The 16,559-nt window shown below is 50.5% G+C and overlaps 1 protein-coding gene across 1 annotated transcript; it reads left to right on the top strand.

The window, feature by feature from the left end:
• The first annotated feature begins 5,877 nt into the window (after positions 1-5,877).
• TRIB1 (tribbles pseudokinase 1) lies at positions 5,878-14,346 on the top strand. Its single transcript, XM_007188886.2, has 3 exons — positions 5,878-7,140; positions 9,180-9,472; positions 11,988-14,346. The coding sequence occupies exons 1-3, from the start codon at positions 6,781-6,783 to the stop codon at positions 12,451-12,453; spliced, it is 1,119 nt and encodes a 372-aa protein (XP_007188948.2). The 5' UTR covers positions 5,878-6,780; the 3' UTR covers positions 12,454-14,346.
• The last annotated feature ends 2,213 nt before the right edge of the window (positions 14,347-16,559 follow it).

The raw sequence follows: 16,559 nt of genomic DNA, 5'->3' as shown, positions 1-16,559 counted from the left end.
GAGGCTTCCGGTCCAGCCACCCTGACAAGTGCATGTAAACCCTGGACACGCCATCCGTGGAGATAAGTAATAGATCATCCATGGTGTTCCAAGGCCACCTGTTCTGTGAAGTCTGCCCTGATCCTTCCTTCCTCTCCCTGCCAAATTATTCTCTGCCTTCTAGGCAATAGACTGCAGCCATTTGTTTACATTTCTGTTTACTCTGCCTTTCCCACTAAGGCTCATTCCGGAAGGGCAGGGATTATGCTAATTACGGATCAGGTCACTGGAAGAGCATTTTAAAGGCAAAAGGCAGAAATGAGCATATGAGGAGGTGGGAGAGAAGGTCTTGGTGGAGCTCCCAGGAATCCGTCATGGGGACCAGCGCCTCTCTCTTAGACCTGGGCGATCCAGCCCTGACCCGGCCCTCTGCCCACTGCATCTGTCCCCACATGGCCAGGGGGTGTACCTGCTGGCCTAGACCAAATTCCAGGTGCCCAGGACTGGGGAATCCTCTGCCCCCATGCCCAGAACATGCTTCTAGCGTCCAAGAGTCCAAGAGTTCTTTCCTGGGTCTATTTTCCCAACGTGACCTGCTGTGGGCACCTCTAGGACTGTGGGTGGTCAAGGAAGGGCCAAGGGCAGCACCACGGATGTAGATGTTGGCATGGCCAAGGTGTGCCCTGGAGACCTTACAGGGGGAAGGCAGGAGCTGGGGCGGTGGGGGAGAGAAGGGGCATCAGGTCACAGACTCTCATTTTCACTTCCGTCCAGCCCCCCACAGATGTTAGAGGGAGGCCTGGAAAACCTAAGTCTTCCTGTGCTCTTAAAATTAATAGTTAAAAAAAAGAAAATTAAAAAGAAGAAGTAATATGAAATCATCATGTTAAGGTCAGATTTGAGGCTCTATGAATGTTAATTTTCTATCTGTGTATGTGAATGTTTGGTGGGGGAAGGGTAAGTTCTTAAAAGATAAAGATTTTTACTGAACTAAAAAAAAAAAGATACAGGAGGAGAAATATATGGATAAACTTTCTCTTCATTGGGAGACTGGGTGGTATATAAAGCAGAAAGAGCCGGACTTGAGGTCAGCTGGATCAGGGTTCCGATTCTAATGGGCCACCTTCCAGCTGCGTGATCTTAGACAAGCTAATCGACTTCTCTGAGCCTTCTTGTGAATCTGTAAAATGGTGGTAATAACTAGTTTATGAGATAACTTTGAACGTTAAACAAGAAAGTAGACAAGGTTCTACCATATGGGAGGAACTCAGTAAATGTTCATTTCTTTTCCAGTTTTTGGAACCTTATCGTAAACACTAATATTGTTTTTCTTAAATATATCCCAATATTTTTGGAATGGGTAGGATGTTCAGAACCTTCCTAATGGCGCTGCCAGGCACCTACCTGGGCATGAATGAAAATGAATCAAGCCTGAGCTCATCAGTAGCCCAACTTTGTCCCCAAAAAATCAATACAGGTTTCCCCACATTATGTAATATGTGCTTTCCTGAGACGTTGGAGGTAAATCAATTTTTTCCCCAGTTCAACATGTCATCCAGTGAGCATCCGGTGTCAGCTCAGCATTGTGCTGAGGCTACAAAGGGGACACACACATACACACACACGCACAACCAACTGTGATTCTTGCTTTCAAGTTTCCTATATTTTTACCAAACCACACCATAAATGTGCCAAAGGAGCTTGCTAAATGGCATCACGTGGTAGACCCTTTTATAAAGCAAAGAACCCTTTTAACACAGGAAGAATTACTATCTAATTCACATTCTATTTACTTATATATTTGTATTTGTCAATTTGGATTTTCATGGTAAAGGCCTTTTCCAACTCCGGCATATGGTAAGCCGATAATGAATATTTGTTGACTAAGTGAACATAGTTCAAAATCAAGGCATGCCCATATTTGATAATCATATTTGTGTATGGGTAGATAACTCATAAGGACAAATAGTTTATAGCTATTTGTTCCCATAAGAATCTTGCAGGGGAGGAAAAACAGGCCTTTGTTATGCCCATTTCACAGGTGAGGCAACTGAGGCCTATAAAGAGTAACTGACTTCCTCAAGTAAGTATCTGAAAAGTCTGATGGAAGTTCAGTCCAGACTTTGCCAGCAGGGAAAGCCCCAGCAATGAAGTCAGGACATTTTTAGCTCACTTGTCCCCTTGGCTGACTTGATCTCAGGACCTGTCAAGAGTACATGTCTGTCCACCCAGGCATGCAGGCTGGAGGCCCCCAAAGCTTCAGCCCTTTCTTTTTCCATATCCTGTTGCCTTCCAGGGCTAGACATTCAACTCTGAAATCTGTGCCCTATTCTCCAGTCCCCTGTCTTGGCCCAAATGCCTGTTCTCCATCCCTGTCTCTCATCTCAGGCCCTCCCTGTGGGTGACCCTCTGCCCTTGAGTACATTTGTTTGGTTGTCACTTACTAAGCCCCTCCTGTATAACAGACACTGGGCTGGGGACTGGAGACACACGGATGAATAAGAAATGGCCTTTGCCCTCTGGAACACAGCTGAGTGGACAGTGCCATGAGAAAAAGCTAGATGGAGGACTCAACAGCACTTGGCAGGACATTTAAATTTGACTGCTGTGCAGGGGAAATCTGTGTGGGGTTTTGAAGGATGAATAGGAGTTCATCAGCTTGGCAGTGGGAGGGGAGGGAATTCCAGTGGGAGGAAAGAGCACAGGCAAAAATGCAGAGGTATGAATTAGCAAGATCTGTTTAGGGCCCTACCAGGAGCTGGCATGGGTATGTTGCTAGCGAGAAGACAAGAAAGGTGAGACTGGAATGGGAAATAGGGCCAGGAAAGAGGGTGTTTGGATTTTATCATCTGAGGGTTCCTGCCAGGTTTTTAGGCCACGGCCTGATGTGATCAAATTTAAATTTTAGAAAAAGTACTCTGATAGCGGTGTGGGGAATGGATTAAAGAGCTCAAGGATACATTTTGTTTTGTGCACCATTATATCTCCAGCACCTAGTAGGTGCACTGGCAGAGTAGGTGCCCTTGTATGTTGAAAGGGTGAATGAGTGATCCAGTTAGCAGCTTACTGCAGAAAGCCAGGAGAAGGTTCTGAACTAAGATCATGAGAGTAGAGAAGAGTGGATTGACATGGGAAAGGTACAGGGTTTGTATCAGTCAGGAAAATGGAACCCAGGCCAGGAAGTTCAGTGGAAAAAAATTAAAGCGAGGAACTAGTTATGAAGGTATTGGAAGAGCAGAAACAAACATAGAACAAAACAACACCCAGAGGTTATCAACATTGTGAAGCTGCTTCCACCCTAGGGCAGGAGGGATGAAAGTTGTGTCACTTGATCCCAGGAGCCAGAGTGCCTAGAGCAAGCTAGGGCCAGGAAGAGGGAGGCCGTGCCTTGGTCGGGTCCCCCAGGAAGCCAACTCGAGATGGAGATTAGCATGCAGGAGGTTTATCAGGGAGTGCCTGTGGAAGGGGAGGGAAAGAATAGGACAGGGTGGAGAGAAGAGCTGGGCTGGAGGCAATCTCAAGGAAGAACTCAGTTGACCCTAAATGGGCGGGCTGAAGCTGGGTTGCCCTTCAGAGTTGGCTCAAGTTCGAGCGAGGAGGCTGGACTCCACAATCACCTGTCATTGGATGTGGACCTCCTGGGAAGGGAGTGTGAACTTGGGGCAAGGTAGCCCTTCTCAGTTGAGGCAGTTTCTAAAACTCCCAAAAGGCGCTCCTAGCAGCCCCGGGGTGGAGGGTGGGTGGGTGTGGGTGGATAAATCCTTCATTCCTGTAGGGAGATCTGGCAGCACATGGCAACAGCTACACAGAGGGGCTGGCTAGTGGGGCCTGGGCCACAGAGGAGGTGCAGCCAGTGCCCAAAGCAGCACCCTCCCATCTCCCTCCAGGGCCTCCCTCTGGGCAAAATGGGCTGTAAGCCAGTGGGCAAGGGAGCATGAGAAATAGTCTGCAAGGGGCAGCTCCAGGAAGCTGAGGAGGGGACGGCAGGGGGTGGCTGTGAGAGCTATCAGGTCTAGGATGGACCCAGTGACAACTGAGTGGGGGATAGGAAAAGGGTGGATTCAAGGGGAAATGACTGCCAGAGATTCTGGCCCTGGGGATGGGTGGTGGTGATGACTTTCTCTCAGAAGAGGCAGTGAGGGAGGTGCACACCTTGGAGGAAGATGCTGGTGGCCCATGCTGAGTTTGCCATCCAAGTGCTGATGCCCAGCTGGCAGCTCAATGGATCTTAAATAAAAAGCACAAAATGAACTTGAAAGAAGGAAAACCTCTGGTGGGCTCTCGCCTGGTTACGGGATTAAGTGCAGCCTTCTCAGCAGGCAGGCATTGGAGCTTTTCACATTTTCCCCAATGACACGTGCAGGCTCAGCTCCGCTCCAGCCTTGCAGCCACCCTGGCCTCTTTAAGCTGACCCTACCCTTCCCCACATCCCTGCCCTCCCCCCCAGAACCCTCCCCCGCCCCCACCCAGCAACTCGTTTACAATCCCACACATCCCCCCAGGTCAAATGCCTTCTGGGGGGAATCCTCCCTAACTCCTCTTTTCTCTGTACAAATTGTAATCTCCCCTGAGTTCCCACAAATGCTTAAGAGCTTGAGTGCATTCAGTAGCTATTTGACCACAGCAAGTAACTTAATATTTGCAGGCTTCCTCTGTGTGAAAAATGGCAAAAAATAACCCCACTGGGTGGCTGTAAAACTGCAGTGTGTGTAAAGTGCACCTTACAGACCTCAATTAATGTTAGCTATTATTACGAGTTTTCATCTTCTCATCCCTAGCGTCTAGTTTAGCAGATGCTTCATTAGTATTTGTTGAACAAATGGAGATTTGATATGGAAAAGGATTTATCCTTGGGGCTCGACCTGGTTTTAGAAAATGAAGTATTTAGCAGAAGTACAGAAGGGACTGTCTGTTAATTAACAGCTATCTATGTTGAGTGTCCAGGGACTCCAAACTGACCTGGTTCTCGAAAGAAAGAAAACCGACAGATTCTAGGTTGTTTTTTCACGGACCTTTGTGCAGGGTCTGACACACATCTCGAGCTCACCCAAATCACGCTGCACGAGTGCATGCACACGCCCTGGCAGGGTTGCCCGGGTGTAGGCAGCACCTCTGTCGGTGGCCAGAATGACTTACACTCCGCTACCCGGCCACCACGGAACCGGGCTGGCCCCGGCGTCCTAGACCCTGCTGCGCGTGTGGAGTCTGGGGAGAGGGCAGGAATTCGGCGACGGCCACGTGGGCCCCTTCCGCCCTCTCCCCACATCCTTTGTTTCCCACCGGCCCCGGCTCAGGAAGCTCTTTCTGCGAGTCACCGCGAAGGGGCGGCCCGGGAGCCCGGAGGAGCTATTTCCGTGCAATCCGGGCGGGCGGCAGGCGCGGAAGGGGCGTGGAGGTGGGGGCAGCGCAGAAGGCCCAGTGTTTGCTCTTATTTCATCCAACAGAAGGTTCTATTTGTGGAAGCGAACAGACGCTGGGGATTAGAGCTGGGAGGGGGCGGGAAAAGGAAAAAAAAAAGCCACATCCACTACCACGCGCAGGTCTTCCCCGGAACCACCGCGTGGGGGTGAATGAGTGATTCTGGAATTCATCACCTTCTCTCTCCTCCCTTCCTCCGACTACCGCCGGGCCTCGGCGACGCCCACGGCTCCAACCGGAGGTCCCAAGGCGCGGGGCATTGGGGGGATCCCCGGGGCAAAAGGTGTCACCCCGCGGCTGCAGCGAGCGGCGGGTGCTGAGAGCCCTGGTGCGCGCGCCCGCAGTCCATTGTGCTCGGTGTGAATGGGGAGCGCGCACCAATCAACGGTCGCTTCGCCCCCCACGGTCCCTCCCCTCCCGCCCACTTCCCCGGGACCCTGACGTCACGGGAACTTTTCCTCCGCCCCCTCCTCCGGCTTCTCGCGCCGAGCCCGCGGCCTGCGGGAGGGCGCGCGCCTCCTCCCGCCTAGACCATCCCGGGGGGCGTGTGCGCGCGCCCCAGCGGGCTCAGGACACGCCACCTGCGCCGGAGCGCGCTCAGCCCGAAGCATCCCCAGCCGTCGGGCCACCCCCGTCTCCTCCGCCGACCCAGCTCCACCTCCCCTCCGCTCCGGTGACTGCTCGCCCGGCGGCAGGGCCTGAGTCGTCGCAGCCACCTCATTGCACAACCCGGCTTCCCAACTGTTTACACAGCCCGGCCTGTGAGTGTATGTGTATACAGCGTGAGTCACCGGGAGGCGGAGGAGGTGGAGGAAAAGGAGAAGGAGGAGTGCACTGGCCGGGATCGGTGCGGTGCACACACTCACTCACTCACACTCAGTCACCCTCTCCGAGCGCGTCTGTCTCGCGCACACTCACGCCGGGAGCCCGGAGCGCGTAGGATCCCGAGCGCCGCGGAAAAGTTGGTCCGGCTTTCGCTCCGACACTGCTTGCTTCGGGAAGTGCATTTGCTCCGTGGCTCCGCCGAGCCTGCGGAATCCTGTTCTCGCTGCTCCGGACCTCGGAGGCCGCCGCCGCCTCTGCTTCCCCGACTGTCGGCAGCCTCTACAACAATAGCGAGGCGCCCCGAGCCGGTACCCACGGGGATCCGGGGACCCGAACCGACCTCCTTGCCCCGGACGCGCGGCCACCGTGGTCCTCGCGTGTACCGCGAGCGCCCGGGAGCGGCTCCAGCTTTGCCCCCCGTGGGGGCAGAACCAAGCTCCGTCTGCAACCTCCATCCCGCGGGCTGGAGTAAGTCGCGGCGCCGGCGCCGACCACATTGCGCCTTCCCGCGCCGATCCGAGGACGTACAAAGCCGGGGCCGCCCCGGCCAGGGACGGGATGCGGGTCGGTCCCGTGCGCTCTGCCATGAGCGGTGTCTCGCAGCCCCGCGCTCCGGCCTTGCTGCTCCCGGTCGGCCGGGGCTCCCCGGCCAAACGCCTGCTGGACGCGGACGACGCGGCGGCCGTGGCGGCCAAGTGCCCACGTCTCTCCGAGTGCTCTAGCCCCCCGGACTACCTCAGCCCCCCTGGCTCTCCCTGCAGCCCGCAGCCTCCGCCCGCCGCTCCGGGGGCTGGCGGCGGCTCCGGGAGCGCGCCGGGGCCCAGCCGCATCGCCGACTACCTGCTGCTGCCCCTGGCCGAGCGCGAGCATGTGTCCCGGGCGCTGTGCCTCCACACCGGCCGCGAGCTGCGCTGCAAGGTAGGCACTCAGGGGGCCGGGACCTGGCGGGGGTCGCGGGGTGAGGGGACACGGTGGCAGGCAAAGGTGTTTGGGGTCTCGCCCGCCGTCTCCCGGGGGCCGAAGGTGCCATCAGGGCTTGGGCTTGGGGCAAGGCGGATAAGGGGGTTTGAGCCCGGTAAGGCAGCATTTGACCAGGGTCACCCTATTGGGGATTGAGGGGTTCGGATGGAGTGGTATAGTGGGGGCTTGGCGGTCGAGAGGAAGTGCGGTGCTCAGTTGCTTTACATCTATATTATTTCCTTAGCTCCTAGTTTATAGTGCGAGGCGTTCCACATAAGTTGTGGAATTGAAATGGATTCCAGGGCCATGCCATTCCCCTTTTCCCATTCTCCTCGCTTCCCCCGCCCCTCGTTCTGGAAGGGCGCCCTGCTGTGGGTGCCTCCTTGGAGCTTGGAGCAGCTGGCAACTCTCTTGCTGGGGCTGTGAGGCACCCGGGCTCAGCCGTGGGTGGTAAGGGGGCGGGAAGTCCGTGTTGGGCTCCGGTCTTGGGGATTCCGGCTGGAACCCGCGCTGGAACCGGAACCCTGTCCTCCCCAGAGAGTAGTCTGAGAGGGTCTTCCAGCGAGGGCGGGGGGATTTGGCCGGAATAGAAATGTTGGAAAGCCCACACCGACTAGGAACCCTCGCTTCCATTCATGTCTTGCTTTTCCGGCCCGCGATTTTCCTTTGAACATAAGGGGCTCCATCCAGGAGGGGATACAACTCGTGGAAACAGGATCCTCCGCGCTCTCCTCCAGCGCCCATAGACGCAGAACATTCCCACAGGCCATGCACCCTTTGCGAGCTGGACACCCGGGCCTCAGACATCCCTGAGAACCCTCCGGGCTGCTCGTTTTCACCCGAAAGATAGGGTCACCCCTCAGTTTAAGTCGCTCTTTGGTTTTCCGCAACTCACCTGACCCCCCGAGCTTCCCTTCCCTGGGCTCGCTGCTGCCACCTACTGTCTGACCCGAACGAAACTTCACATGTGTGATTAAGCCCAGTTTAAAGGGGGGAAAAAATCTTTTCTTCGGGGTGGCTGGGGAGCAGAGCTCAGAGAGTGTGAATGTGGGCTGGGGTGGGAGGAGGGGGGCAGCGGAAAGGTTTTTCGAGCTGGTGCCAGAGCAACCCAGCGTCAGAGGTGGGGTGGGTCTGGTCATTGTGCAACCCCTTCCAGTTCCTCCGAGCAGATAATAGCTGAATCCAGATGGTGACAGCCCGTGTGTCACCGTTTCCAGTTGAGTCTAGGATATGAGTAACCGGACTAAACAAAAGGCCCTTAAAGAGACCAGCCAGCTTCTTAGAGAAGATGCTACCCATGTCCTGAGTGACAGTGGGGATGGGAGGTGGTGGTGGGGGGAGATAAATAAACAAATGAACCCCCCCCCCCCCCCCCGAGAGGATCCCGTATCCCTCCTGTGGGAATTTTAACTCAAGACTGCTTATACCTGAGTCAGCCTAGGCAGGTTGCTTAGGGCTGTGTTGACAGTCTTGCTCTTGGAGTCATCTGTTCCTTCTGAGTAATGACAGAGCTGTACGGTCTCCAGCTGTATGTTCTTCCACTTGGAGGCTGCAGAGTCACCATGTCCTGTGCTCTCTCTGATCTGCAGGAGGTCATGCATTTCCAGGGGCTGCTCCTGGAGATCCCAGGGGGACCTCTATCAGCCACTTTGCACAGCATTACCTGCCAACGAGAAAGGGCCACAGAGGGTGGGGACTTAGGAGCTTAGCTCTCTGGAGCCGGAAGGCCATACATAGAAGACTTCTTTCAAACCATCCATATGGTCGCTCTTTGGAGATTTGCTAGCCCTAGATGCTACTGGTTTTGGGTGTTAGGAGTAGCCCAGGCTGCATAAGGTGGGGTTGCAGAACTAACAGGGGTTGCAGGAGGTTGGGGTAAATGAACGGAGCCTTACTTTCATCCAAAGCCCAAAGATTGAGAACTGCAGCCCAGCCCAGGATCTGGGAGGCGGCCTCTGCTTTTCTAGCCTCCTAAGTGAGTCCCCTTCTCTCTGCAGGTGTTTCCCATTAAACACTACCAGGACAGAATCCGGCCTTACATCCAGCTGCCCTCACACAGGAACATCACTGGCATTGTGGAAGTGATCCTTGGGGAAACCAAAGCCTATGTCTTCTTTGAGAGGGACTTTGGGGACATGCACTCCTACGTGCGCAGCCGGAAGAGGCTGCGGGAAGAGGAGGCTGCCCGGCTCTTCAAGCAGATCGTCTCTGCCGTTGCCCACTGCCACCAGTCAGCCATCGTGCTGGGGGACCTAAAGCTTAGGAAATTTGTCTTCTCCACGGAGGAGAGGTGAGCGGCCTCCACAGCCCCTCCTGTGCCTTTTGACACCAAAACGAGGGTGCAGGTCGAGCAGTTAGGTGCAGGGTGTTGGTTCAAAACAACACCAAGGGCTCAGTTGTCCCAGAGTTAGTCTTTAGAAATCCTCTCTCCAGAGGAGCCGAGGCCAAAGTTGGTTATCCTGCACCCTTGTGGATGTGGCCTGGGGACACCTTGGTGCATCTATGGGATGTCACGTGAGGACACGATGCCCTCCCCACTTCCACCCCAGGATCAGGTTTATTCCCCATCGTTGTCAGAAAGGTCATTTCTTCTGGGGTACAAATGTCAGTCTGCCCTTCACAACATCCATTCCTAGAGGATGTCTTCAAATCCTTGTTTATACCGAGTGGGGTTTTTTCCTTGTTTTTTTTCCCCTGTTTATTTATTTATTTATTGTACCTAGTAAGTATCACAGAGCTGGTCAGACTGTCGTATTTGCAGAAACCTATCCCTTTCCTTCACACCACACTCCTATTATGTGTCAGGCTTGGCCCCCAGTATTTTCTCCCCATTCTCCGGTGACTGTTTAGACATCTTGTTTGGATACATCTTCAGAAGATAGCCACAGTTGAATGAGAAATGGAAGCTGGCTAGAATTGGTTGCTAAATATAGATCATGGCTTACTTCATAAAGAACAAGATGAGCTCGATAATACAATAATGTGACATTAAGATTCAGAGTTGAGGTTTCAGTTGAGAATTCAGGAAGCCACAGGAGATAAACCTTACCTGATTTTAAGAGGTGGGCCACATCCCTTGTGGAAAGATTAAAAGCAGTACCATTGTAGAATTGCACAGGTGGGTGTGTGTTACTTTGTTGTAGGTATTCATGCAGGGCTCACCCCACCTGTGCTTTTTTTACCCTTAACTTCAGATCCTATGAAAAAGTACAGGGTTGAGTTGCCAGAAAGCATGGCTTTGTGTCTGACCTTGCAAGAGTCATTGGATCATACTGATTAGCAAAGAAAAGCAAAGTGTTGACAGTGAAGAAGTTTCCAATTCCTGGAACACACTCCTTTGATATGGTGATGTATTTTCTGAAACACACCTTACACACCTCCTTGCTTACTGTTGAAATCTGCCATTGCACAGGCCAATGTCATGTGCATGGAGTTTGGCAACCCGAGGGTTAAGCAATGGCAAGCTGACGCTATTCGTGTAACCAGCACAGGTGCAGGGTTTTAGTACTACAGCAGCCAATCAGTGGCAGACAGTGTGGGTTGAGTCATATTTTCCGTTTACAGAACCAATGGGTATTTTACATAACGACGGGCGGGGTGGGGGGGGAGGTCAGGCTGAGGACATACTGAAGTTAGCACATGTATACTACACTCCAGGGAACAGGAAGGCAGGAAGAAGAAGAAAAAAAAACCAAAAAGAAACTAGACCTTTGAGAGGAAAAGGAATTGACCCAGTAGCCTGTACCAAATGTTTGCGTCTAACTTGGCAATGAGTGACTTACTGAAACAGGGCTATTTCAGAGAAGCTGGGAAGAGCATAAGTGGCCACCAGATATTGGAGACTCCCCACATGGCTCTGGGCTTTGGGGGAGCCAAGAGGCTTGAGTGGCTGGATCTGAACAAGGAGGCACCTGCAGCTTCATCAGAGAGCCTTAACTAAAGATGTTTTAAACCTTAGTTGTTACCTGAACAGATAAACCCTTACCTGAGTAAATGAGCTCAGGTGTTGATGTGTCATCCTAGGGGGCGTGTGTGTGTGTGTTCGTATGTGCATGTGCACACATACGTGGGCGTTTTAGGGCTCCTGCATCTTTCAAATCCACCAGCTGCTTTTCTTTGTCCTCTCTGTCCAGGCTAAGCATTCTTTGCAATTAAACATCCCAGTAAATGTAATTAACATTCCTTGTACTTTTCCCATCATGACCATCATGGCTTGGGCTCAGGTGGACAGAATTCCCTCTGTGTGTATGTATCGATGTGAGCAGGAGTGCTAACAACCGGTGCGCAGTAACAGTGACCTCGGGCTCCGTGTTCTGTAATGCCAAGCAATGGGTCCAAGTAGCCCTGGCAGTCAGTGGCATGATAAGAGATAAGATCGGCTTGTAGGATGCCCAGGCTCTCCCTGAAGCAGTAGGATAAACTGCTCTTCCCTGATAGCTTTTGGAGAAATGTCAGCATTCCCCTGAGACAGGCTCCCACTGCTGCAATGTGAACTTTGTAAATTGTGTAACCCCTATTAGGATATGTCTTATAAGCTGTAGCATAATGAATAGTATTTGGGGCTTTGCATCATACCCTCCACCCCAGGCTCTCTCTCAATACTTTGCTAATGTTTATTGCAATTTGTATTGGTTTGTGAAATCCTGAGTCCTCCTGGGTGATGCAAGGCACTGCTAACTGGATGAAGGGGTAACTAGCATTCCTCGGGCCTTTGCGATGAGTACTTGTGGGCGCTATTATTGGGAAGGCCTTGTTTTTCATAGTAGCTGATCTGGAAGTAATGGCTTGTTTCCTCTCTCCTACAGAACCCAGCTCAGACTGGAAAGTCTAGAAGATACACACATAATTAAGGGAGAAGATGATGCTTTGTCAGACAAACACGGCTGCCCAGCCTACGTGAGCCCCGAGATCCTCAACACCACAGGGACCTACTCCGGAAAGGCGGCGGACGTTTGGAGCCTCGGGGTGATGCTCTACACCCTTTTGGTGGGACGCTACCCCTTCCATGACTCAGACCCCAGTGCCCTTTTCTCCAAAATCCGACGTGGACAGTTCTGCATTCCTGACCACATTTCCCCCAAAGCCAGGTGCCTCATTCGCAGCCTCCTGAGACGGGAGCCTTCAGAAAGACTCACTGCTCCAGAGATCTTACTCCATCCCTGGTTCGAGTCTGTCTTGGAACCTGGGTACGTCGACTCAGAAATAGGAACTTCCGACCAGATTGTTCCAGAGTACCAGGAGGACAGTGACATCAGTTCCTTCTTCTGCTAATCCCCAAACCTCAGAAACCTCATAATTCTCACACATGGCATTTCCATTTCTAAAGATGGACAGGCCTTTCGGCGTCTGGCCAGCCAGACACGTGATGGCATAAAGACTGTCGCTGCTGAATTCAACATGGCGCCCTCTTTCTTATCTGTCCTGATGAGTGACTGTGGAGGAGAGCAGCATACACTCTGATTGGCTGCCCTGCAGAGTCGTTTCCCTTAACGAACCTTCGCCAACTGTCCCTCTGTCAGATCTGGGGGTTCCGCATCTTTTATAGGTGGCAAGGAGTATGGATATCCTACAGCATGTGATCAAGTGAAATGAACATTCTAAAGGGAGAGGAAATGAATCGCACAATGGCATTTTGGGCGATAACCATATTTTTAACAGGGTGACAAATAATTTGGGCCAATAAACCTGCCATCTTCGAACTTGTCTTTGGTAGCCAGACTTTTGCTACCCTAGCTTCTCTGATCGGAAAGTGGTTTTTTTCTGGTTTGGTTTAACACTCACCCTTTCTTCATCTTTTTGGAGCAGACTGTTTCCGGGGCCTAGGAGCCTGCCTGAACCATGAACCCAGAATTTCTCCTCCATTCCCTGCCAAGACCTCATTTGCACTAATGCCTTCTTTCTGACCTTGAAATGCGCCCTCCCACCCCTTCACTATAAAAGCACTTACCAGCTAACTGTGGAAAAGTATCATAAAAGATTCAAACTCCTGGCTATTTTAGAACTCTGAGCTCAGACAGAGAGACTGGAGACTTTTAACAAGGATTTGAGCACTTGGAAACCATTAGCTTTCTTGGTTCCCCTCAAATATGTTAGCATTTATCCTTTACTTTTTTCCCCAAGACCATCTCAGGGTGGAGCATTTTGTCTAGGAGGAGAAGATAAGAAGGCTCTCCACTCCCTCTCCCAAGAGCAAATGTTAAACATCTTTGTGCTTCAGAGAAAGTGAATTTTGGGTAGTCTTAGATGGTTCTCAGACGAACTTCCAGAATTATACTTTAACCACCCCCATGGGTATGGTCTGCAGTTTTGCATGACAGGTGGTTAATATTTCAGATGTGGTGTGGTTTATGAATACATCTGTATCATCAGTATCTGGGATGAAATAGCAAGCCCCAAATCTTTAAACTTGAAAGGGACGTTAAAAGTCATCTGGTCCAACTTCTTTTGTTTCTCTGCCACCTCCCAATGCAGAAATCCGCCCCCCCCACCACACAGCTTCTTTCACAGGTGGGTCTGCAACCTCTGTTTGAATGCTTCCAGAGATGGGAACTCACTACCTACAAAAGATAGAGCTTAACAAAGAAACTGCAACTTGCATTAAAAAAACAAGTACAGATGAAATATCAGTCAATGTCTCAGACAGTACTGAAATCGGGTGATTAAACGGGTAAACCAAACATACTGTATTTTGAGAAATGGCACAAAAACAGGCAGTCACTTTTAAGGGCTACGCCTAGGCAAACTACTAACATGCATTGTGAGAATACCGTGTATACCTCACGTACTGTGTACTTTGTACATATAGTGTACCTTTTATACATATGTCCGATTTTTTTTGTTGTTGTTTTGGCTCTGACGCTTGTTCTGTTGTCTGTGTCTGTCTGAATAACCTGCGTGTCTAAGACCACGTGAAATGTGAATGATCATTGGCAATATTACCTTGACAGAATCATGGGACTTGGAGAAGAGGGAGGACAGAAGCCTCTGTCCCACTAACGCTCTCGTGGTTGCTTGAATGTTGTATCTGTGATACATGACCTGGCTAAGGACTCTGGGCTGGCTGGGGCTTCGAAACACTAGATCCTTCCTGTACATGTGTATATATGTGAGACGGCTGTTTCTGACTTGTAGAGAAATTTTAATAAATCTGGTTTCGTAAATAGGTGCAGTGACTTTCTTTGGAGTCCAATCCGCCATTGCCTGGTGCAATTTCACGCTGAGGGTGCAAAGGTCTCTGGCATCAGGGCCTGGAATCTCGAGGAGGAGATGGAGAAGTAAACAGATGATGATTATTATGTATGACCTTTGACAGCTGAGCCCATTCACTTTTTCCATTGAAGTGGGCAAATTCATTTTGATGGGTGAAACCAATTTGGTGAATCAGGTTGGTGAGGGCTATGGGTTGAATTTAGAGTCGAGAAACATTTCAAGAGGAGCATACATAAAAAAGTCTTGAGTTGTAAGAGTCCCTCTGACTTATGGTCCTTTTTAGTTCAGGGACCCTTGAGAATTTGATGAAAATTGCGGACACTTCTCAGAAAAATGTACATGTGTATCCAACAGAATTTTGTTGTAGTTTCAGAGGTCCACATACATCCCTGGAGGCATCACAGGACTTCTGTTGAGAACCAACCTCCCCCCTTACCTCCCCCATTAGACTTAATTAAAATTGCTAATTGAGGCTCTTCCTTTTTTCCCCTTTTTCCTGTAAGCGTGAAAATGGAACTAAAGGAAGGAAAACTGAAAGCAACATTATTTTGAATTGCAAAGGCAGAGAAAGAGAAAGGATTTTGATTTGATTAGGTGTATAGCTTCACTATCACATCAGAATTTATTCTATATGAAGTCAGTTGGCATCCAGAGTGATTTTTTAAAAAATCTTTGCATTGTAAGTGTAACAAATATATAGGAAAATGCACGTAGAAGTGTGTGGCTCTGAATTTTCACAAAACAAACTGGCCTAACCTACAGTCAGGGCAAGGAAACAAAACACTGCCAGGACCCCAGGAGCCCCCTCCTACCCATTTCAGTCCCTACCTGACACCTCCTCCAAGGGTTACCACCATGGGACAGAATTTTAACTCTAAGTTCTAAAGGTAAAAGTTAGGATGAAGATTAAGTCATCACTCTGGGCTTAAACGAAAAGGCATACAGAAATTACAGATGACACAATTGCCCTTTTCTAGGACTTAGGCTGAGATCACTCAGGAAAGAGACCTATGACACCAAAGTAAGTGCAACTCAGGCCTCGTGACCCAGGAACTTAAGAAATGGAAAAAGCACGAAGCAACACAAAGAATGGTCAGATGCCTGAGTAGCTAAGAGACTAGGAAGCTGGGAGTTGATCTAGGGCCATTCCATGAAGAAGACCCTTAAACCCCAAAGTTCCTGGGTCCTCAGAACATACACTGCAATTTCTCCCTGCCCTGACGAACCCAGGCGAGGCTCAGCACAACTCCTTGGGCACACAGAAGGCTAATACTTTGTACTTCACAGAGCTTTTTAATCTAAGGATTTCAAAATACTTTGCAAGCAATTAAGGTTACAGCACCTTTTTGTACTGTCGTTGCATGAACGAAGTGGAGAGAAATATGGGTCAGGATTGGCTGGGACGACACGTGATGCCACAGATCCATAAATTTAATCTCTTCCAAGGTTGGAACAAATCTGGGGCAATCACAGCCAGTTACATCATAGAAGGTTGGAAGGAGAGTGTACCGAGCACTGGTTAAAAAGCTGATCACTTTTATTTTCTCTTGTACCCTCAACATAAATCATTCAAGTAACATCTCAATGACTGTTTATTCATGTTGTACTTTCTAGAAGTTTTCACTCTTTTTCTCCCCTTTTCCTTCTCCCTCTCCTTCTCTCTCTCCTCTTATATTCACAGCAGCCAAGTGAAATAGGCAAGTCAAATATTATTTGCTCCATTTGATAGATGAGAAAACAGGCTCGAATGTCTTTCAGGAGCTACTTAGAAGTAAGCAGCTCAGTGCTGGGACATAAACTCAGGTCTTTTACTCCTTGTCTAATGTTGTGGCTATGTCTGCACACGGCTGTTTAAATTCGTCTGGTAAGAATGACGACTGGAGAAGATGGTTCAAGACAAACACAGATACTGAGATTTTAGCCCCCTCAACATCTTCACAACAATTCAATACGTCAGTTATAAAGGTGGGAGCATTACTGAAGATGAGAGATCCATTATTCAAAAAACATTTACTGTTCACCTACCATGTGCCAGGCACTGTGGTAGACCCTTGGGAAACAGATGACCAAGACTCAGTCCTAGCTCAGTGAATAGAAAGCTCCATGAAGTCGGGGACTTGTGACCATCTTTGTCACCCTTGACTCCCAGCACTCAGCTCAGTGCCTAT

The sequence above is a fragment of the Balaenoptera acutorostrata genome, chromosome 17, assembly GCF_949987535.1.
Source record: "Balaenoptera acutorostrata chromosome 17, mBalAcu1.1, whole genome shotgun sequence".
Taxonomy (NCBI): Eukaryota; Metazoa; Chordata; class Mammalia; order Artiodactyla; family Balaenopteridae; genus Balaenoptera; species Balaenoptera acutorostrata.
This window is presented reverse-complemented; position numbering and strand designations above follow the sequence as displayed.